The sequence below is a fragment of the Cervus canadensis genome, chromosome 13, assembly GCF_019320065.1.
Source record: "Cervus canadensis isolate Bull #8, Minnesota chromosome 13, ASM1932006v1, whole genome shotgun sequence".
Classification (NCBI taxonomy): domain Eukaryota; kingdom Metazoa; phylum Chordata; class Mammalia; order Artiodactyla; family Cervidae; genus Cervus; species Cervus canadensis.
The window spans coordinates 956,613-980,206 of NC_057398.1; the positions used below are offsets into that span (position 1 = coordinate 956,613).

Consider the following 23,594-nt stretch of genomic DNA (forward strand, 5'->3'; position numbering starts at 1 on the left):
GATGTAGAAGCAGCAGCATCTTATGCTGCTGGGAAACAGGACCTTAGCACTTTTAAGTAAGTTAGCACTTGAAACGGGCACCCTTGGGACTTCCCTGGAGCGCCAGTGGTTAGGACCCCCCACTTCTACTTAAGGGGGCACAGCTCTGAGTCCCGGTCAGGGGGTTAAGATCTTGTGGTGCAGCCACGAAGAACGAAATACAACAGAAGCGGGCCCTCTCGGTCTAGTCACCTGGTCCTAACAACAGCTGTCAGGATCAGTTTAGAACAGTGAAAGCATCTGTTACATGCTGGCTTCAAGAATGACAGCCTTTCCCGCTATAATTACATTTTCATCTAACAGGATTTCTCTTACACAAGAATAATCCTGTTTCTAGCTATTACCACATGGAAAGATGAGAAGCACCTTATGAAAAAGAAAAACTTTTCACAGTGGTTTAAAAACTGGTATCAGCATCCAGGTTGTGATCAGCATCCAGCTGTCAGAACAAGGCTGTGGGGTAGATGGTCTGCATCCTTTCCTGGATCAAAGACAGCGTCTCGTCCCTGTGCTGCTAAGCAGGGGAGACACCAGACCCCAATGCCCACCTTCTCACTGCCGGGCCTCACTGGAGGGCTGTGGTCAGCCTGCTGCACAGGGCTCGGCTTGGCGAGTAGCGTCTGGTAGAGCTCCTGAATTTCAGGAAGGGACACCTGGAGCAGCTGGGCCTCCATCAGCAGCTCACTCACTTCTGGGCTGATACCTGTCAAGACCAGAGTGGACCACGGGGACAGTCCTTGTGATGGGAGCAAAGGAGGACCGCCCACCCGACTGCCACCCTCCCCACATCAAGTGAAGCCACTTCATGTGCCCAGAGCCACAGCCTAACAGGCCCAAGTGAGACTGAGTCTACCACTGAGGCAGGAGAGACACCTCTGCCTGGACAGCTATCACAGGGCCGGGCATTCTGCATGGGCCAGGGCTCCAGGCAGAAGTCCTGGGGGAGAGTTGCCCTCAGGAGGGACAGAAGAGAAGCAGGGTCTCGAAGAGCCCCCTCAAGTCTCCTAAGTAATGAAGCAACAAATGAACCTGTGACTGAGCATCTAACCACGTCACTTGCCGTTTAACGAACAGCTGACATGGGATGAACCCAGTCCTCCCTGCGAGCAGTGGATGTAAACCTTTCCGTTCTGTTTCTTTTGCACCTACAAGCCTCTAAATAGGATTCTCCTCCCACCTTTCAAGTACACAGTAACACATATCCCACATGTAAGAATAAAGTCATTTTTTTAACGGTTCTGGATTATCTACAACAAAAAACTACTGCAATATCACTTGTTACTATTCAAGCCCTCAAAATAACAACAATGATCATGATGATGATAATCAATACAGACCATGGAGGGGGATACAGCTCCGACCAGTGGAGAAAGGAGAATGTAAACAGGAGGTTCTGTTGTCCCAGTCGTCAGGCAGGGAGAAGGACGTGGGGCCAGGAGGCTGAGATATCTGACGGAAGGAAAACATCTCACAGTAAGGCTCTTCCAGGACTAAGACCACCACCAGCCTAACAGAAGTAGCTTGTGTTATCAGGCAGCATATAGCAGAGGACTTGATTTTCCCAAACTGAAAGCCTCTGGCATCTGGCCAAGCCAACTCCTGCTCACCAAGCCTCTGGCCTTCCTGGCTGTGCCTGGACTGACTTCAGAGGTGAAGAGCAATACTGGGCAATAAGTCACTTTCTCTGCATGGAAACAGATCACACAGTCTCTTGAATTCCTGGGGCAGATTTTAATCTGCCTGACACAGACATGTACCCCTTTGGGTAAACCAACTGAGGAGCTGACGGACAGCACTCACATTCATGTCCCTACCTTCTTCAGAGCTTATCAAAGGGGCTAGAACAAACAGTCCTTGGACCACAAATGAGCAAATAGCAGTTGTGTCTTTCCTCTTTATTAACACAAGGAAACTCCCAGCACATCATGTGTAAGGAACACAACTGTCTCCAATGTACGCTAGCTTGTCCGAATAGCCACAACTCAACTATGAGGCAAAAACACACAATTTGCTAAGTGCCAGGCACTATATTTCAGAAGCTGGAAATAAATGAAAAAAAAAAAAGAAAGATAACAAATACAGCAGAACCGACCCTCTGTCCATATGTCTGACCTGCATCTCACTCGGCCCTTGCGAATCACAGGCCTCTGCTGGTACAGCACCAGGGAGGCACAGTGATTCTGCTATAGAGTCTACGACATTTGGAAGTCATCAGGTAGACCTTATAAAAAGACTAAACCCTAAATTCCTGACTGTACTTTTTTATCTTCTATGGAAGGAGACAGAACCCCACCCCTGCCACCAAAGTGATGGTTACAAGAATCAGGCTTTTGGCAGCAAGACTACAGATAGTATGAAACCTACTGCCTCCCCTCTGAAGCAACATAATACATAAGATGCTTCAAAACTTAATTTTTCCTAAAAAAGCAATAAGACTCAGGAGGCACTTTCCCTTTCTGCTCAGTGACTTGTATGATAGAAAGCAGGGGGGAAAAAAAGTTAAGTGAAAATAAACAAACTTAAGTATATCTATTAAAAATATCTAGGTTCATACACACAAATGGGGAAATCATATGTATGTACGAACAGGTGAAATCTGCTCCACAGACCGACTACGGGAGCAGAGGAAACAAACGACGCGGCAGGTACGCAGAGCCCTCGCAGGACAGTGGGTGCTGCTAACAGTGGCGCCACAGAGCCACAGAAGACATGGAGGTGAGCACGGTCTAAAAACCAGCAAGGAAGGTCCCAGCTCACCTTGCTGGCCTCTGGCACCTGTCCTGCTGTGGCCTGCCACCGGCCACACAACAGTCCTGAGCCCGCACGGCCCTGCAAGGCCTTGAGGTGCCCTGACGAGAGCAGCTGCCGGGCCCTGTGCTGCCAGCTCACGGTCCGCTCGATCATATACCGCAGCGCGTCTCCCTCAGGCAGGCGGACCCGGATGCGCTGGAGGGAGGCCAGCAGGGGCAGAATCTTCTCGAGCGGAGGCTTCTCTGACCTCCGACAGCTGGGACACAGCCAGACTCGGGGGCCCTGTGGAATGCTGGGGGCCGCCACACAGCTGGTGTGGAAAGCATCCCTGCAGAGTTCACACTGGATCATGGGGGCCGCGGGGGCCTGCTGACACACGCAGACTTTCATCTCCACATCCTGCACAGGCGACAGCAGCTTTCCCTCGTTGGCCTGTCGGAGAGACTGCAAGGCTTCCATTTCCCGTGCGCGCGCTTCCCCGAGGGCGGCCATCTAGAAAGGAGAGGACAATAAAGGACGACGGCACAGAGACCTCAGCTGTCTCCTAAAACTCAAGGGTCGTGATGGTGAAGAACACTGGGCCCCAGGGCAGGCTCTGGGTTTGATGCCGGTTCTGCCTCACTAAGCCGTGGGGGCACCTTGGATGACAACATTCCACTCACTGTGGTGGGACGTCCACGGGTATAAACTAGAGTCGGGAACAGTGCCCGCCTCACAGGGCTGCCGCGACGACCCCATGGCCATGTGACCAGACGCTCTGGCTGCCACTCAGCAAACCACTGTCAGCAGTAAACTGACACGCACCATTCTTCCAAGCCCAACTTCTTTGCACATCTCTCTCTTAGGAAATATACCTCCCTTGTAAGATACAGGTTTTTCACTGTGTACAAATTTCTGAGGTTTGTCTTCAGCTCCACTAACTTTTGTGATCTTCTAGAAAGGTACTTTAGATGAGAAAGTCTCTAAGATGCCATAGTAACCTGTATCACTGCCTTTAACAACAGGCCTTATAGCTGTACTAGACACATGAACCGTACAAAATGAAAGTGGATCGCTCGTGAAGAAGTTAATCAGAAACACTTCAGAGCAAACTTCCCTTACACACCCACATGCACAGGGACATGCTATGAGATCATCAGGGCAGAGACAAAAGCAAGCTGCTTTTCTGCAGGAAGTGGCATGTATACTTGCTATATTCTCTTCTCTATTAAAACAAGAGCCACGTCTCACTTCCGAGATCAGGTAATCTGTATAAAGCAACTTGACAACACAAGCATAATTAGCTTCAGAGTAAAAAGCTGAAGTGACACTGAACATGTTCCTGACCAGTATGTACAAGCTGTCCATACATGAGACCTCTACGTGAGTCAATCCAGGCTATACAGATTTATTCACCCATCACCATGAAGCAGAACTGCTTTAAGGGGGACCAATTCAAATCACTAGCTATGTAAGAATAAGTCACTACTCCCTTGGTATGTAACACACTGACCTTTCACAGCAAATGGCTGGACAACACAAGTCCTGATACTTCACTGAAGAGAAATACAGAGGAAGCATAGATTTTTAAAAGTAGCATTCCCCACCAGAAGCAAAAACTAAAAGCTACAAGAACCATTTCTTTCCCAACTCTATTTCCAAGTCCTTAAAATGTTAATGTGTCATAGCTAATCCATTCCCGATGATCGGATCCACCCCCAGTCACCAGATGAGGAGCCTGAGTCCTAAGGCCGGACTGATGCTCCACTGTTTCTGGATTAGAGGAGAAAATGCACGAATGATGGTTTAGGTAAGAAACAAAAAGATGTAGAATAAACCACCTAACAAATGCTTGCTGTATTTAGAAAATCTCTCATTTCTGTAGATGGAAACCATGTGCAGGCAGTACATGTGGGTTATGTGGGAACCAAGATATCAACAGAGAATGTGCAGAGGTCCACAGACCAGATCAGCAAGACTAGGCAAGCAAAGCTCCAGACAGACAGTGCCATTACAAAACCCAGCCATTAACAGGGGAAAGCAGCACCCTGGAAGCACCAGAATGATGCTCAGGCAGCCACACCTGACTACAATCTGAAGGGAGGGACAAATACGCCAAAGACAGTCCATGTCAAAACACAGATACTCAGGGCAAAATCCCATGTCAAAGAGCAGTCAGGCAGTGAGGAAGGGTCAGATGGGAAAGGCGTCCTGGCCCGAGGACGAGTCCACTCAGCTCAGGTCCAGCAGCAGGTATGCTCCTGCTCTGGGAAGGACAATGCTTTGTGCCTTCAAAACCATCCTAAAAGGGATTTCATCAACCTATAAGACTTCTGCACATGGAAGGAAATCATCATCAAGATGAAAAAACAACTTACAGAATGGGAGAAGTATTGGCAACTTGTAACCTGATCAGGGGGATTAATACCCCAAATCAATGAAGAACTCATATAATTCAACATCAAAAACACCATCATCCCTACCAAAAACAAAAATCCAATTAAAATGTGCAGAAGATGACAAACAGATGGCTAACAGGTACATGAAGAGATGCCTAACACCACTGACCATCAGGGAAATGCAGATCAAAACCACACTGCCTCATACCTATGTTAAAATGACTATCATCGAAAAGGCCAGAAATAACAGGTGTCAGCAAGGATGTGGAGAAAAGGGAACCCCCCTTCTACACTAGGAGTGGGAATGTGAATTGTTGCAGCCGCTGTGGAAACCAATATGAAGGGTCGTCAAAAAACTAAAAATAGAACTACCACAGGACCTAGCAATTCCATTTCTGAGTGTACATCTAAAGGAAACAGAAATACTGACTTGAAAGGATTATCTGTACTCCCACGTCCAAGGCAGCATTACTCACAACAGCTAAGACATGGACACAACCTAAGTGCACCCACTAGTGGGTGAATGGATAACAGAAAATGTGGTTGTGTATAAACAATGGGATATTATCAACCACAGAAAAAGAAAAGAATTCTGCCATTTGGGAAGAACACGGATTCTTAGCATTATGCCAAGTGAAATAAGTCAGAAAAAGAGAAATAAGTCAGAGAAAAATAAGTACTATATGATCTCACTTACATGTGAAATCTAAAACAAAACAAAACAAAAACCCCAAAAGACACCCCACAGAAGACTGTGTGGATCACAACAAACTGTGGAAAATTCTTAGAGATGGCAATACCAGACCACCTGACCTGCCTCCTGAGAAATCTGTATGCAGGTCACGAAGCAACAGTTAGAATTGTACATGGAAGAACAGACTGGTTCCAAATAGGAAAAGGAGTACGTCAAGGCTGTATATTGTCACCCTGCTTATTTAACTTATATGCAGAGTACATCATGCAAAATGCTGGGCTGGATGAAGCACAAGCTGGAATCAAGATTGCCAGGAGAAATATCAATAACCTCAGATATGCAGATGTCACCACCCTTATGGCAGAAAGTGAAGAAGAACTAAAGAGCCTCTTGATGAAAGTGAAAGAGGAGAGTGAAAAAGTTGGCTTAAAAACTCAACATTCAGAAAACTAAGATCATGGCATCTGGTCCCATCACTTCATGGCAAATAGATGAGGAACAATGGAAACAGTGAGACAATTTATTTTCTTTGGCTCCAAAATCACTGCAGATGGTAACTGCAGCCATGAAATTAAGATGCTTGCTTCTTGGAAGAAAACCTACGACCAACCTAGACAGCATATTAAAAAGCAGAGACATTACTCTGCCGACAAAGGTCCGTCTCGTTAATGCTATGGTTTTTCCAGTAGTGATGTATGTATGGATCTGAGAGTTGGACTATAAAGAAAGCTGAGCAAGGAAAAATTGATGCTTCTGAACTATGGTGTTGAAGAAGACTCTTCAGAGTCCCTTGGACAGCAAGGAGATCCAACCAATCAATTCTAAAGGAAATTGGTCCTAAATAGTCATTGGAAGGACTGATGCTAAAGCTGAAGTGACAATACTTTGGCCACCTGATGCGAAGAGCTGACTCTCTGGAAAAGACCCTGATGCTGGGAAAGATTGAAGGCGGGAGGAGAAGGGGACAACAGAGGATGAGATGCTTGGATGGACACGACTCAATGGACATGAGTTTGAGCAAGCTCTGGGAGTTGGTGATGGACAGGGAGGCCTGGTGTGCTACAGTCCATGGGGTTGCAAAGAATGGGACACGACTAAGCGACTTAACTGGACTGACAGACACAAGAGAACTGATGGGCAGTTCCCAGAGGTAACTGGTCTGGGAGATGGGTGCAGGAGATCAAAAGGTAAAAATAAATCCTGGAGATGTGACATACAGCATGGTGACTACAGTCATTAATACAAAAAGAAACTGTGCTCTCTTCTCTGGGGAATCTATCAGCCGTGTCCAGCTCTTTGCAACATCATGGATTATAGCTGGCCAGACTCCTCTGTCCATGGAATTTTCCAGGCAAGAATACTGCAGTGTGTTGCCATTTTCTACTCCAGATAGTCATTGATACTGTGTTATAGTTTTGAAAGTTGCTACGAGAGTAGATGTTAAAAGTTCTCATCACAAGAAAAAAAAAAAACAAACCTGTGTGGTGATGGCTATTAACCAGACTCACAGGGATCACTGGGTAATATATACATATCCTGAATCACTGACCCGCACACCTGAGACCAATACTACAGGTCAATTACACCAACTTGGAAAATTTCTCAAGCATCCAGATCCCATAGCTCTCTTCCTTTGATCTGATCCTGTGCTCACCGAACATTAGCTCAATACTGCTTCATCTCCTTGAAGATGACACCATCTTTGGATCCACAGTGCTTACGCTAAGAGGAGATCAGACACAGGAGCACCCAGTACCCTTTCCAGTGTGTGTCCTGTTGTAAACTTAACAGTAAGCTGGCACTGCAGGTCACCTGTTAGCCCTGGACCAAGCTACAGGCTTGGGAGGTGTTTCTGAGTCTGGGAGGCCTCGCAGGCACCTTCCATTCAAAACTTTTACAAATGACAGTTTTCCTAAAGTCGCTTTGGTAAAACGGAATACTCTGGAAGTTATTCTCCTACTTGCCTTCCCAATATACCCAGTAAAGAAGGAAAAGCTAGAAATGGCCCTCCCCCCTGAGAAAAGAGGAGCTGCAGCACGCACAGCTGAAGCAGTCTCTCTGCTCTCCATCAGCGTTCTCTCCAGGTCGCTCAGACTCTCTACACGGGGACTCTTCTTCTTGCCACTTGGCAAGGGCTCCTTTAACTTTCTCTGCTTCCTCTTTAATCCCAAAAGGCCAATATCACATCGAGGACACAGCACCTGATGTGGAACGAAGCACAACCATTGTGATTTATCTGGGCTAAGACAAAGCATTATGAAGTTCCCAAATAAAAGTCTAAGCAGTGGGAAGGACGTGAATTTCTTTATATTTTCTGCATAACATGCCACCCTGATCCCAGAAATCCTACTCTACAAAGGAAGGAAGCAAGGGTGAAGGAAATCTCACAAAAAGACAGACTTTTGATGCAGATTCAATCAAATAGTAAGTAAAAAGAAGAAAAGTAAAATGCAATGATTCCAGTCATAACGTGTGACCCGCAACAGCTTAAGGAAACTACAAAAGTGTTAACTATAAGCATGTTGAGAGGTGGAGATCTTTTATGAAGCTTGGCAAATCCAAGTGGTAAAGCATGGCCAAGGTTAAATGTTCAATTTTAACAGACCAAGGAACTTCAAAGAGGAATATTTCTTCCTTAGTGAATGCTATCCCCAAACATATGCAGAAAACATTCAAAGATTTGTCTAAGTTTCCAGTGAAATTCAGAAGAATCTCCCTGGCTCCCCTGAGAAAATAACTCCTAGAGCATAGATCAGTCAGTGTTGCCCCTCCCTTAAGGAAAGGGCTGTGTGTTTAGTAGGTGAGGGGCCGCAAGGCCCCAAGGTGGGATGAGTGCAAACTTACCTCTAGGAGAGAATAGGACGAGTTCTTAGTCAGGAATGTATTAGCAGCACATTCTTTCCAAACGTGAACCTCAGCTACGAGGGACTCTAGTCTCGGCAGCGAGTGTAGATGCACGGGGATACACCGGCCCCGCGTGACGAGCTCCACCAGCGCGTCCAACACGGGCACGCGTCCTCCAGCCTAGAAAATCAAAGGAAAAAGAACACTTCTGTGGAAGTGGGAAAAGCAGCCCCCCATGATCTGAACACACTAAACTCATGAGTGATGCCGACCAAACCTGCCGGCCAGCTGGCGGTGGTGACCGTGAGGCCCCTGGGGGATCCCACTCAGTCAGCAAGAGCCTGGTTCGTGCTGGAGCCACAGACACAACTGTGGACTCGGCATACGCTGCCATCCTTTTGTTCAGACTGTTTATACCCTCTCTCAATTCATCTATCACTTTGGTTCCTTTGATTGGTTTGAGAAAAATTCAACAGAAATGTAAATCTGTAGTAACTCAAAGGACTTCCATACTGACTTAGAGAACGAAAAGCAGTCAAGCACTGTTTTACTCCATTCACCAAAAATGAATTAATAGATTATTCAGGAAAACTAAAATGAGTTGAGAAAGAACACTGGCTCTCGAATTTTATTATTAAGAACCATCTGAGAAGCTTGTTTTAAAAACTTCCTGGGCCCCACCCCCAGATTTCTGATTCAGTTCATTAGGGAAGGGTCCATGTGAATTTGCATTCCTAAAACTTCCCAGGTGCTGCTGTGGCTGTACTGGGACCACACTCTGAAACATACAGAGCATTCCCTGTGTGTAAAGCAGACAACTGGGTGACATTTTAAAATAAACAATCCACTAAACACAGAGGTCCCCCTGTTGTTGGTGACATCTCTCTGCTAATCCTGAAATACATGATTCAAGGCCAAGCTATTATTTCAGGAATGAAGCAAAACTTGCTTTTTGTCCTTATTGACAGACTTTGTTGCAAACACAGTACTAAGTAGCACATACATTAAAACATGGGAAGGGAACCAAACCCACCTAGAAACGTGTCCTTTCCTCTGATTTCATACGCTCCCCTCTCCTGCCTACTGCCACCACCTCCTTTTCTGGCTGCTAGCAACCACGAGTGAAAGCAGGGACCAAGGCTACAATCACGATGGTTCCAACAATGACAGACAAGAACCTGCATCAATAATCTCACTGGGGAAGTTTATGTACACAGCAAACACTTCCCATGTTTTTTTCTCTGGCTGGCTGGAGTCACTCCTTATGTAATATTTATCAAACAATGTATCTTTTCTTCTCTATTACTCAGAATAGATGTCTAGACATTTCATTGAAAACACCTGGCTAAGCTGTCCTATTTGGCATTTCTCATTATCACCACTACAGAAAACCAGATGATATTTTGTTCCTAGAGTTTGATGGCTTCAACAAAACAGAACTTGAGACTCAACGATATAAAAATTTAAAAACCTAGCCCATGAAGTAATTCAAAGATCTTTTTTTTCTCAGTAGGACCACAAGACCTGCTGCTTTATGATGATAACAGAGAAAAAGGAAAACACCCCCAGCAACCACTTTTCACATGAAGTCACCCAACTAAAAACAGAGAAAAACAGAGAAGGCATTTTGTCTTTACTGTTGTTGTTCAGTCCCTCGGTCCTGTCTGACTCTTTGTGATCCCACGGACTGCAGCACACCAGATTAAGGTACATTATTAAGGTATATTCTGTCTATACCTTAATAATGCTACACACGAAATTTAATATCCTATTTTAACTTATAGGTGAAGTCTCAGTAAGTACACCATCTAGCACAGAGCCACAGATACTTTGCGCTGATTCTCTGGAGAGTCACTCCAGAATATGCTAAGCCTCACTTCCTCTGCAGGAACGGAGCAGCACTTTTAAGTCACTACTTGTACGGTAGAAGTCCCGGACCTCACTGCCCAGTTTGGCCATGGAATCACACTTCACTACTCACTCAATCGCCTACCCTTCATTATCGAGACTCCAAGCAACTGGTAAGCCATCGAGAAGACAGCCATACTGGTCAAAGATTAGCAACTGTATTTCTCCCACAACTTCATTTTTAGCCCTTTCTCTTCAACCCCAACCAATTAGTTAAGACTGTTATGGGAGGCTCCCAAGCTCCCAGAAAAGGTCAGTGAAATTACCTAAGCCTTACATATTAAGCCAACTAGTGAGGACAACAGGCGGGGTGGGCAAGTGCATCTATACAGGGCTAAAGAGAAATCAGTCACTCGGTCAACCCAAACACAGGCCCCGGGCAGTGAAACCCAGCACACGCCCCTCTGCCGGCGTCCCATCCCCGCTCCTCACAGAGGCGCTGACACGTGGACTCTGGAAACCTACCTGCAGGGCCTCCACTTCCTGAAGCCAGTCTCTGGCTCTCTGCACAGAGTCTTTCAGCGCCGCACCGTTGGGCAGGTGTGCGGGGATCTCCTCGATCTCCTTCACCACAGCAGCGAGGCTGCTCAGTGAATGCCGAGGCCTAGACAGCAGAGAAACAGTACTCAGCCTCTGTGCAACTCGTGGCTTACTTATCAGAGAAGTTAGAAAAACCACTTCAAAGGAAATTCACAATTGCAAATAAACTTTTTGAAATGGCAAGTAACTACAAGATATCAAATTATCTACATAAGACTAAGTAAGGCAAATAACTCAGTTCTATTCAGTTCTGATTTGACAATGGAATAACCATAAACTTGTTTGCAAAAGGTAGCTTAGGGATAATTTATTCCATGTTAAACTAGAAACACTCATACAGCTCCATACAGACTCATACAGCTCCACTGAGATAAGTAAAAATCTCCAGGATATCAACACAACAAAGCACAGAACCCAAATCTTTTGTGTCCTCTGCTCAATGACCAGGATTGAACAATATTTCAGGATTAAACAATAATGTCCAGAACCTAGCTATCCCTTGTACTTTATGCTGTCAGTTGCAACAGTAAAGATCTGTTAGACAGAAAGCAAGACGAAGAGGAACCATCTTCTCCCCTCAGATGGTCAGCCCGAGTCCAACACGTCCTCAAGTTCAGACAAGGTCATGAGGCAACAGCACTAATGGTAGGAATTACAGCACTGTCATCGTTTTAAAGACATTGCACAATGCGATGCTCAGAGGTTTCTCTAAGACTCCTTGGGATCTCTTTCATTAACTGTGGGTTTAAACAGTTCCACTTATTTATAAATGTTTTTTTCCCTCAAAGATGTTCCCATCGAGATCCAGGGAAATTTCATTAAACCAATTCTAGAAAATGCGTGTCCATTTGAACCATTCATTTCACAATCAGTAAATCAAGAAAAATTAATCTCCTTCTGCCCAAGTTCCAAAGCAGTTCCAAACACCTCAGCTAAACTTCTACACGCACAGCTCAGCTGCTGTGCCTGGATCACATCCTAATGCCTGTGCCCTGGGCTCCAGGATGGACTAAGCACAAGCCCTCCCCAGGGGGAGGTGTGGCCGTGCTCATTTACCTGGCCTTGAGGAGACTCTTGGCTTTGTCATCCCAGTGCTCTGATACTGTGAGCAGTTCCTGAAGCCGCGCCATAGCCTTCTCCACGGCTGAATATGGGGCCAGGCCCACCCCCAGGTCTATGAGACGTCTCATATCATCTAAGGTGAGGGAGCTAGGGTCCAGGCAAGCCTGCTGCACCTCTTCCAGCCAATGGGCCTGCTCCAGCCGGACACGCATCTCAGCAAGCTGGGGGAGCTCAACATCAAATTCAAAGCTGACATCCAGCAAGTCCTGCAGCTCAGCAGCGCTGGGCATCTCCTCAGAGAGCAGTTTCTGGCTATGCTGTTGGAAATCTTCTACACGATTCAAGAGATCCTAAAAAAACACAGGTTGTTGCATCAAAACACTAATTTCAGCAACTGGCTTCTTGCAAACTTAGAATCTTCAATGCATATTCAACATGACCCTCTGCCACCTCACTTGATTCTAACAACAATACACATAAACATGACAATGCATAAGCCAACTGACAGTTAAAACAAGTGACTCTAAGACAGACTTATGGCAGCTGTGAGGAGTAGCTGGTGGTCACTTTCAAGGTAAAAATTTCCAACTGTCTCTCCACTGCAGGCCTGTTACAATCTCTTTATAAACATGTACCACTCAAGCTGCTATTAAACACATTTGCAAATAGATGTACAAATTAACCACTCAAGAACAGGACTTCATCATATCAACTGAGCTTATTCACAAACTACAGGATGACCACAGACAGGAGGGGGTAGCCCCCTTCCGGGCACCTTCAGCAGCGGCGTCTGACTGAGGACGCAGGGGAGCGCGTGCAGCTGGGCCACAAACTGCCGGAGCTCAGTCACCGTCAGCTGGTTGTGGGATTTCCCTCCGCCAGATCGGTACCTAGAGAGACAAAGGCCCACGGAGGTGGCATGAGGACAGGGGTGCCAGCACCCCAGACTCCAGCCACAGCAGACTCCCCAGGAGTCCACACCCAGACCGGGTGTGCACAGAGCCCACCTCGTCTGCCTCTTGCCATTAAGCAGCTGCTGGGCGACAGAGGCGCACTTCTCCGCGTCCTGCGTGACTAAGCGGAGGTGACGTAGAAGATCATTGTCTGGAAATTTCTTCATCTCAGATTCTTCAATCAAAGCCTTAAAGCTGACAAGGCCTAGAAATAAAGAAAAGATCACCTTTTCTGTGATCAATATATATGAAGTTCTGGTATGAAATACAGAAGGGGAGGTTTGAGTTTATCAGTTGTTATCTATGGATATTTGCAATGCTCTCCCTCTTTAATAAATTTGATTTTTTTTTTGGCGGGGGTGGGGAAATGCCCTGAGATGGGCGGGCTTTATAAAGTGCCTAGAGCCGCCCTTTAATGTGGAAAAGTTTAAGAAACAAAGAACACCTGACTTGTCAAAACAGAGCACATGCAGATCTTCCTGTGGCTGGAACCACATTTTCCTCCCGCATCTATCTAACTCTGTAGCTGGCAGGGAACCAGAGGCTTATAGACTGAACTTGCATGCGCCCTGGAACAGGAGAGGGCAGAGTCACCTGCTGAGCTACAGAAAGGAAAGCAAATGAAACCACTCTGAGAGAAGAGATGCGAAGGGAAGCACTGATTTTCAAAGGAAATAACGAGGACAGAGACTTTGACTAGAGCTAAAAAGTAATAAACACTTCAGTGACTCTTAAGGATATGCTGTTTGTGTCATGAACTCTAGTTTAAAAAAAAAGACAAACAGAAACCTTTACTAAGGTTCCATATAAAATGTGAAATACTTTTGTTTCTGAGACAGACGTGTAAGAGTTACTATGTTTTGTAATAATATTGCCTTTGTTAAAAATACAATCTTGCAGAATTCCTATATTAAGACTTCACTTCGATGTATGGACATTTGCCTCATTCACTCTTGGCTTTAAAACCTGTCCTAAAGCTGCTCTAAGCCTGGCTGGACAGATGAGCTAAATCAGGCTGCTTAAAGTAATGTTCGCGGATCGCTTCTTGCTGACTGTATTACAATCAATCCCAATGTGTCAATCACCAAATCACACTTCCCATACACCACATACTTTTCTTCTTATTAATCTTAGCCTCCAGAGCTTCATTCACATTCAAGGCCCATTCGTTGTAAGATTCTGCTCGAAGCTTCAGTGCATTCATCATGGGGTAGAGGTCATCCAGAGTGTATCTATACCTGGAAACAGAAGAGCAGGCTTAGCTTTGAGATATGTGGGTCTGAGGGAAATCAGATGTCATAGTCAATGTCACAAAGCCTAAATTAGACATTCATTGTTTTCCACAGAGAGAAAAATCATTCTTCCTACTCACCTCAGTTTATATTTATAAGGAGGACAGGAACATAATTCCTTTACGTGATGCAGGCAAACAAGCAGGCCAGGTTTACAACAGCAGGAGATGGCAGACATGAAGCATGTGGTTTTGCATTTTACACACTGACGCTCATCATCTGGCAACAGTTCAAAATCCATTCTTTCTGAATCAATTACTCCCTAAAATAAAGTGTACTTTAGAGATCGCCAAAGGATAATACAACCCACCAGCTCCCAAGAGAAACATGCAGTAGTTGAGCTTTAAAAAAACGAGAAAGAGAGAACCTTACCAAAACAGAGAGTGCATGATTAAAAATGTGTGGACCCAGTAAATGTGGGCAAGTTAACCTACTTCACTTGTGTGGGACATTCTCTTCTGGACACGGTAGGTCCTTATGTTTGGCTATATTGATCTGAATATGAGAACAGCTATTCACAGGCTTATGAAACTACTGAGATTAGCTGCTGCTTCTACTCAAAATTGGCCTTGCCCATATTTTGGGTATATGTAAGAGCAAAGAAATGTAAATACATTCTACTGCAGAGGAAACGCCATACAGGGCTTCAGAGAATCCATAAAATAACAGACATAAATAAAAGGAAAGAAGATGGGGCAAGTAGAGAAGACTATCATGCAGGAATTGTGGATGGGAAGCCAATGAGTGGTCTGTTTGGCTCCTAGAAAAGATTCAACAATCTGTGACACAGAGACTGAAGGCAAAATAAAGCATCTCATAACGAAGTGTCAAGAAAAATGAGGTCTTGAGCCAGTATGTCTCTACTGTAATGTGTACCACCTGACGACAAGCCCTCCTAGGATGTATCTTTTGTTCCGGAAAAATTGAACTTGTACCACTTTTTCTCCTTATCTGGAACTGTGTCCAACCTAAGCCTGACAATGCAGAGTCTGATCAAGTCATGTTTATAAACCAGCCAGCTCCTTTGTTTTAGTCTTTCATTCTGTATTTCAATCTCTGGACCATTTCACATCCTGCTCATCAGAAAAGTTAGGAAAAACCTAATAAATGAATTTTGGATCTAACCTGAAACCGATCGTTAAAAAGGACTTTGTTATGGATATGTCGTAAAATTTTTGTTTAAAGTAAGATTAAGGATGAACTCTATGAATTCTGGTTGAGAATAAATCATATTAGTCCACTTAATTTTAATTTGTAAATTTCCACATCTGGAAAAAAAATTATGAGTTCTCCAAGTTGCAAAAACAAGCTACCACTATTGATGGAAGACCTTGGTAAGACACTCAAACCCTCTGGGCACTGTTTCCCGAACAGTACAACATCAGGGGAAGGCGAGCGAGCGGTTGTTGATTCACAGTGGGCTCAGGGAGCCAACATGCTAAAGAGGTACATTAAAAAATAAATCAATATGACTATTTGTGGATATGACTGTCCCCAAAGAATCTACAAAAAAGCTATAAGAACTATTGAGTTCGGCAAGCAGTCAGGATAGAATATTTGAAAATCAACTGTATTTTAAAATACCAGCAATAAACAATTGGAAAAAACTCTGAAGTATTATTTCTAACAGTGCCCAAAACATGAAGTACCTAATTATAGACCCAAGAAAATACATGTAAAATCTGTGTGCTATAAGCTACAAAATACGAATGAAAGAAATCAAGAAGACCTCAATAGGGACCTTCCCCAGTGGTCCAGTGGGTAAGACTCCCCACTTTCACTGCAAGGGGCACAGGGATGATTCCTGGTCAGGGAAATAGGATCCCACATGCCCAGCCTTTCTAGCATAGCCAAGAAAAAAAAGAAGACCTAAATAAATGAGGGGATATACTATGTCCATGGATTAGAAGACTCAGTATTGTTAAAAGATCAATTCTCACCCAAACTCTCCATGAATTTAATGCAGTTCCAATCTAAATGCCAACAGGCATTCTGGCAGAATCAGTAGGCTGATTCTCTAAACTTTATATGGAAAAGCAAAGGAACTGAAACAGGCCAAACAATGTTTAAAAGGAGCAAAGCTGGAGGATTCAGATTACTTCAAGACTTAATAGAAAAGTATAGTAATCAAGACCTTAAGGCATTGGCAAGAGGATAAAAGCACAGCTAACAGACTAGAACAGAGCGCAGAAGTACCTCCACACCTGTCAATTTTCCACAAAGGTGCCAGGGCAAGTCATGGGAAAAGGAGAGTCTTTTCAAGAAATGGTGCTAGAACAATTAGTCATATGCAAAAACAATGATCTCAACCACAACTTGTCATAAACAAAAATTACTTAAGAGGATTAAAGACTTAAATGTAAAACCTAAAACTAGCAATTCTAGATGTCTACACATTCGGAAAGGCTTCTGACTTAGGTTAGGCAAAGATTTCTTAGGAAGGACACACCAAAAAAGATTCATTAAAATCAAACAAACAACAAAAAAGACATGATAAACTGAATTTCCTCCTCAAAATGAAAAACTTCTGTTCTTTGAAAGACACCGCTAAGAAAATGGAAAGAGAAATCACTAAGCAAGAAAATATTTGCAGAACACTTATCTGATCAGAATAAAGAGAAATCTCATAACAAACCCATAAGAAGGGGCACAGCAAGACAAAGTGAGCAGACGCTGCACCAAGGGACACGCATGCAGGCAGTGAATGAGACAAAGGGTCCTGTATCATCGGCCACGAGAGAAATGGGAATTAAAAGCATGACGAGGCATTATTATGTATCTATCAGAATGGTCCTGTGTGTAAGGACTTTACTAAGTAATACCCAATGACATTCAGCTGGGAGCTCCAGAAACCTTACCAATCTGCGAACAGTTTCCCTGAGCGCCTTCTCATCCTCAATCATGATGGCCATGTCTTTCTGAACAGTTGAGGCCACTACAACGTCTAGGACGTCCGCCTTGGAAGCCATCTTGCAAATCATCTCGTCGTGGGAAAACACACAGTAGCGGTGGAGCAGGCGGTAATGCTCCACACACTGTCGGCCTAAAGGCAGCTGTGCCAAGAGACGGGAAACACGTGACACACGGAAGCAGACACCTCCCTGCTTCCAAAGACCCTGACCTTTACTACCAAAGGAACAAATGTCACATCCCGGGTTATCACCCGTATTATACATCAACCCTACAACTAGACTCAAAGAAGTCTCGGACCTCTTAAAATCTTTGCATCTCAAAGATCTGGCTATTGGGGACCTTAATTATAACAGGGTTTAAAAACCCAACGTATTACTGATGCATTACTGTCTACAGCAATGTAGAATCTAATCAGAAATATGAATCTTCACATTTCCCGAAGCAACTGAGTGAAACTGGTGTGGTTAACCTACTTCAGGGAACAAAAATGCTCTAAAAACTATTACTACTGTACAGAAAATAATTAGAGGTGTAGGAAGTAGTATTGTTTTTATTAAAAAGTACTGACACAAGGTTACAATTTATTAGCTTTAACACCACACCCACTTAAAACTAGACAGCTCTTTTTAAGTAAATGAAAAGTATTAATACTAATACAAAAAAATTCAATTTACATCTAAAATCAAATGTCATTAAAAATTACTGTGTTTGGATAATTTAAGTCAGTGTACAGTCTTCAGACTGGAAATGTTTGTTGTTAGTTTGCAATGAGATATGAGCTTCAACCAAAACATAACTCAACAGACTCTTCACTAGGTCCTGGGTTCACACTGTGGGCTAGTGCCTTCTCCTGCTGGAAGGTACACAACCAGTGGACCTGCCGTCTCAGCAGCAACTAGTTTAAGCAACTAGAGAGTATATACCACTTCTGCAGGAAAAACAATACAGGTCAAAAGGCTCACTAGGTCATAATTACACACCCAATCAACAGTGCAGAAGTTAACGGCCTCAGCAAAATTGAAACCTTGATTGAAACCGCTGTGGTAGGCTCTTGGAAACGTGATCACAAACTCCCCAGCACACTGATTAGTTCGGTAAACCTAAGGAGACAAAAATTGGAGGTTTTCAGTGACATTCTCATGAAAGACACTCTGGACACAGAGTATCAGATGATTTTCCAGAAATGGCAGGCAAACAAGTGTGGCGGGTATTACCTAGAGATGCTTGTTTCTGCCACAAGATGGAGTGGTTACTCATACTTCCAGGTGTGTACGTATCTCAAGAGAAAACAGCTTACACCACAACAATTTGGCTATATCCAGGATCAGGACACACTTTTCTAAATACTATCATACCAACAGAGGATCTCCTACCACCCATTAAAGAAATTCCACTATATTTCAGGGATCTCGTTCCATACAGAACTCTTCCCGATTCAGGCCTCAAACTTAACCCCCACCAACAATTCCTCTTTTCCAACTGTTCTCACCCAAAACACACCAACACTGTTCTAGGCACAAAATCCTCACGCTGAACCAATTATTATGTAATAATAACATCAGGGGCTTCCCAGGTGGCAGAGTGGTAAAAAATCTGCCTGCCAATGCAGGAGACACAGGAGAGACATGCGTTTGATCCCTGGGTTGGGAAGATCCCCTGGAGAAGAAAACGACAACCCACTCTAGCATTCTTGCCTGGAGAATTCCATGGACAGAGGAGCCTGGTGGGCTACAGTCCATGGAGTCACAAAGAGTCGGACATGACTGAGTGACTAACTTTTGCTTTTTTTTTTTTTTTCAAAACAAATCAGAAAGGTCCATCATTGTGGGGTGGGGAAATCAACACGGAAAATGCCAACAATAAGGTGATGGTGGTGTTTTGATGGCTACTGGTCCTTGTTTTCTAAGCTTTGGCCCGTGAATATGTGATGATCCTTCAAAGAAAAGCCTTCTCCATCCGCCCCATTACTAGCTTGTGAACGCAGAAGCATAAAGTGGAGATCATGTGACCAAGAACTCCACTGAACACTGCAATGTATCATTTACACTGGCTTGAGCTGACTAAGATGGATTCTCCAACTTTATACATTTCAATCTGGCCTCCCAAAATGTCTTCCGAGTTTCCACTGAAAGGAAGCCAGTAAACAAAAGTGTCACTTTGTACAGAAACCTCAGAGGAAAAAGCATACAGCACCTTTCAGTCTAGAGTGGGAACCCTGAAATCCAAGCTCAAGACCTTGAAATAAATTTAAAAAAAATTTTTTTTGTTGTTCTTCTTTAAATTTTCTATTAGGGGTGGTAGTGAGAGTGTTTAAGATCCACCAGGAAGTCACCATTTCAGTTCATCATTCAAAATCAAGGTCATGTATATTTGATAAATTATTTTCTAAAGTAGGAATAGCATATGAAGGATTCAGACACACAAGTTTAGATCTAATTTATAACAGAACCTAGCCATTTCCACAGTGAAAGTGAAAAGTCACTCAGTCATGTCTGACTCTTTGTGACCCTATGGACAGTCCATGGAGTTCTCTAGGCTAGAATACTGGAGTAGGCAGCCTTTCCCTTCTCCAGGGGATCTTCCCAACCCAGGGATTGAACCCAGGTCTCCCGCATTGCAGGCAGATTCTTTACCAGCTGAGCTACAAGGGAAGCTCAAGAATACTGAAGTGGTTAGTAATACAGTAACTAATTTATACTAACAAGACTTATTTTCTAAGGTTTTTGCTTTGCTATTTTGAAGAGCTGAAGTTACAAACTAAAGTGACAGTTTAGAAAGCAGGCATGGTGATGGTGCACAGCCTAGGAATATACTATGAACTGAACACTGAAGAGGAAGGGAGGAGACAGCCTCGCACTTACTATGGCAAAGTGAGGCTGCTCGGCAAGATAGTTATCAGTTGCAACAAACAAGCTTTTTTCATGGTGTTTTGAGGATCCAGTCCCACTGGCTTAATGCAATATTGTATGAAATTACACCACACAGTTATTTCTACACAACCACATCAGCTGCATAAAATCACGGGCAATAGGGAGAAAGAGAAATGGGGAGTTAAGTCTGGGTAGTAGGAGGATCGACCCAAACATACAGGCACTTCGTGAGTCATCAGGGTGTTGGGGTTCATGATGGTGACAAGCTGGTGGAGAAGGTCGGGCTGGGAGATGAAGAGCTCTGGGGCCAGCTTCTTCATCACAGTCTCCAGCTGCTCGGCGGCATACCCTGGAACTCCGTACCAGGTCTTTGGCTCACCCCTAAAGCAGTAAAAGCAGAGCAATCTCAAAAAACACATGGTATTTCAGCAGCTTCTCACAAAAATCAATCAGCAAGTATCAATGCAAACAAAATGGCTCACCAGTTTCTATTTTTAAGATCTTGCTTTGTAAGGCAATGTTCAAACTGAAGAAATACCACCAAGTATCACCAGAAATATGATCTGAACATAGTAATGCATTTTGCCACTTCAAATATAAAGTCTAAACATGGAAATTCCACCTGAGGCCCCTCTCTTTCCTCCCGTTTTACCTGACCCTTCAGAAAATGCAGGGACGGAGGACTCCTGAGAATGTAAGGTATCCTGTTAGCCAGAGGGTAGATGATGACCACAATTTCCTACAGCAACTATCAAGGGACAGCAACATTCCAAGTCTTCCCTTCCCTTGTCTGTGCTGATGGAGGAGTTAAACCAAACTCCAGGGAGGCAATCAGCAGTTCTAAAGAGCTCTTATTCTTCAAAGCACAGTAAATTGTCAAAAAATTAATGTGTAACAACCTAAGGGGTAGTGTAAATATTGCCACTTCACAGCTGGAAGTGATTGCTTGGGGAGCAGGACTGATGCTCTGCCCATATAGTGCCAACTCCCTCTCTCATGGGACATCCTCAAAGTCCTTCTGTGAGGAGTTATATCCCCCCCCCCACCAGCACGCGAGGCGGCCCACTCCACCATGCACAGAAGTCGGTCCTTGGCCTGCCCTCAGAAGCTGGCGGTCCCGAGAACCTACAGTAACCACAGGCCATCACTCCTGTCCCTCACCCAAGGGGACTGCCTAGGCTGCCACGGCACCCAATGGGAACGGTGCTTTCTAGACTTCTCATGAGTAAAGCCTTCTCTGACAGAGACAAGCTGCCTGTCTTCCCACCAAAAAACTCATGTACAAGTTCAGGGCTTCGTGGACGTCCTATAGATTCTTAAGAGTCTTTGTCTCAACATGTCAGGCTGCTTGTTCCAACAGTAGTTAACAAAAATCTTAAGGAATAAAAAACTCATTGCTCTTCAGACACAGTTAAAGGGTGTGTCACAGTTAAGAGGTGGGAAAGTATTCCAACCCAGCTGGCAAGCTTTTCACAGGCTCTCTGGACACCTCACCAGTGCAGGTAGTTAATCGAGTAGCTCCAGTGGTCTTCAATGTGCCAACAGAAGGAAGAAAAGCACATTCCCACGTACAGCCAAGGAAGCTTCATGCCACATATGTCGGCAGTGATGTGAGCAAGAACAGACTGCTCCATCACCGGCATGTTGTTCAGATTCCAGCCACTATCAAGATACTCCTAAAAATAAGGAGATAAAAAAAGTATAAAGGTTTAGCTCTAACATGCTAACAATTTGGAACTCTGCTGGTTTCAAAAAGCTGGCTGTAAATAGTCTTCAAAATTAAGAGAATGGGCTGGGGTGGGGGGTGGGAGGTGGGGGGTTGGGGGCAAGAGGGGAGAGGCCATTGTGCTTACTTCCTGGATGCCCATAAATTACTTCTGTCCAGCTTTGTGCCTTACGTAAGTGTGTACACACACACACGTCTGATCCCAATGCCTCAGATTTTCTTCAGAAGGAGAAACCAAAATTATAGAGTCTGAAGGCAAAGGGAGGTAAGTGATTCTCCCATATCATCTAGTTGGGACTAGGATTCTTATTTTTCTGTGGGTTCTTTCTTCATTAATTGAAATCAACCAGCTTTAAAGGTATCTGCCTCCTCCTCCAAGTCTCAGTGCTCACAGCTAGGCTTACCTCCTCCTCGGGCGAGAGCTTGACTTTCCCATCTCGGACAGGGAAGCCACTGCCGAACTCCTTCGAGGCGATATCTGCTCCATATTCCACGGTGACATCCTCTTCAATAGTGCTCACTAGTCGCCAAAATTCCTTCTCTACCAGTTCTGTGGGAACCATCTATAAACAAAACAGTGAGGAACAGAAGAAAGTGACTTTCCTCAGCTACTCATGGCCCGTGAACAACCTAAGTATCACAGGGTAGTAGGCTGAGGAAAAACGGTTCCTAACATCCCAAAGGGCTCCCCAGGTGGGTCAATGGTAAAGCATATGCCTGCTGATGCAGGAGACACAGGTTTAATCCCTGGGTCGGGAAATCCCCTGGAAGAGGAAACGGCAACCCACTCTAGTACTCTTGCCTGGAGAATCCCATGGACAGAGGAGTCTGGGCGGGCTACAGTCCATGGGGTCCCAAGAGTTGGACAAGACTTGGCACGCATGCCAATGTCCCAAACGTGCCACCACTGGCCCCTCTGCAGCTCAGATGTGAACATTATCTTCTAAAAACACTTTTATAACCAGGGACTATGAACTAAGAATTCATGTTCCTCTATCAACCTGGCCACTACTATAAAAGGAGTCAAGGAAAGCAAAATGCTGAGATTTAAGAATTGGAGGTGCTGACTACTGTTTGGTAACAATGGTTAGCTGTGTTTGAATGAGCTGTATCTTTTGAGTTGCGTCTGATGGCATCACCTGAATCCACACTTTCACTCTTTGCACCTGACGTGGCAGAGAGTGATGCGGGCAGCCACGAGGTAAAGACAGGCTGCCGTCATTCTGCAGCTGCAAGCACACGTGTAAAGAGCCGCCAGGAATGTAAAAGAATGCTTAGGGTCTGCTGTTAATCTGATATGAGGCCAGTCTCTTAAAGTCCTCATCATTTCAGTGAAATAAAAAGCCAACCACAGACAGAAGAGGCACCAGAACTGTTTTAGCAAACATACAGGGAGATAATATGTAATACAGGAGGGGTCAAAAAAACTGAAAATTTAAAGGGAATATAACTTGAATTTATTTATAAGCCTGTTAAATAAGGGGACATTGTAAGTAACAGTTAACGTTAGTGATGTTAGGAGAAGCAGGTTCACGCATACATTGCTAGGATCCCATAAATGATACAGCTATTATTAGACAGGGAGAAAATGAATAAATATTAAGAAAATAATCCAACTAAAGAG

The 23,594-nt window shown here is 44.4% G+C and overlaps 1 protein-coding gene across 2 annotated transcripts in view; it reads right to left on the reverse strand.

The window, feature by feature from the left end:
* KDM5B (lysine demethylase 5B) overlaps nt 1-23,594 on the reverse strand; it is a 70,316-nt gene that overhangs the window by 2,971 nt on the left and 43,751 nt on the right. For both annotated transcript variants that reach the window (XR_006272521.1, XM_043484886.1), the window contains exons 10-25: nt 22,375-22,533; nt 21,739-21,920; nt 20,463-20,625; nt 18,355-18,474; nt 17,320-17,514; nt 14,542-14,723; nt 14,283-14,407; nt 13,224-13,374; nt 12,992-13,106; nt 12,211-12,566; nt 11,080-11,218; nt 8,707-8,886; nt 7,905-8,063; nt 2,797-3,282; nt 1,377-1,488; nt 588-742 (exon numbers count right to left, since the gene is read on the reverse strand). Coding sequence is in view for 1 of the 2 variants with exons in the window: in XM_043484886.1 (XP_043340821.1) it covers nt 588-742; nt 1,377-1,488; nt 2,797-3,282; nt 7,905-8,063; nt 8,707-8,886; nt 11,080-11,218; nt 12,211-12,566; nt 12,992-13,106; nt 13,224-13,374; nt 14,283-14,407; nt 14,542-14,723; nt 17,320-17,514; nt 18,355-18,474; nt 20,463-20,625; nt 21,739-21,920; nt 22,375-22,533 (2,979 nt within the window). In the remaining variant the exon portion in view is untranslated. The remainder of the gene's footprint in view (nt 1-587; nt 743-1,376; nt 1,489-2,796; nt 3,283-7,904; nt 8,064-8,706; nt 8,887-11,079; nt 11,219-12,210; nt 12,567-12,991; nt 13,107-13,223; nt 13,375-14,282; nt 14,408-14,541; nt 14,724-17,319; nt 17,515-18,354; nt 18,475-20,462; nt 20,626-21,738; nt 21,921-22,374; nt 22,534-23,594) is intronic.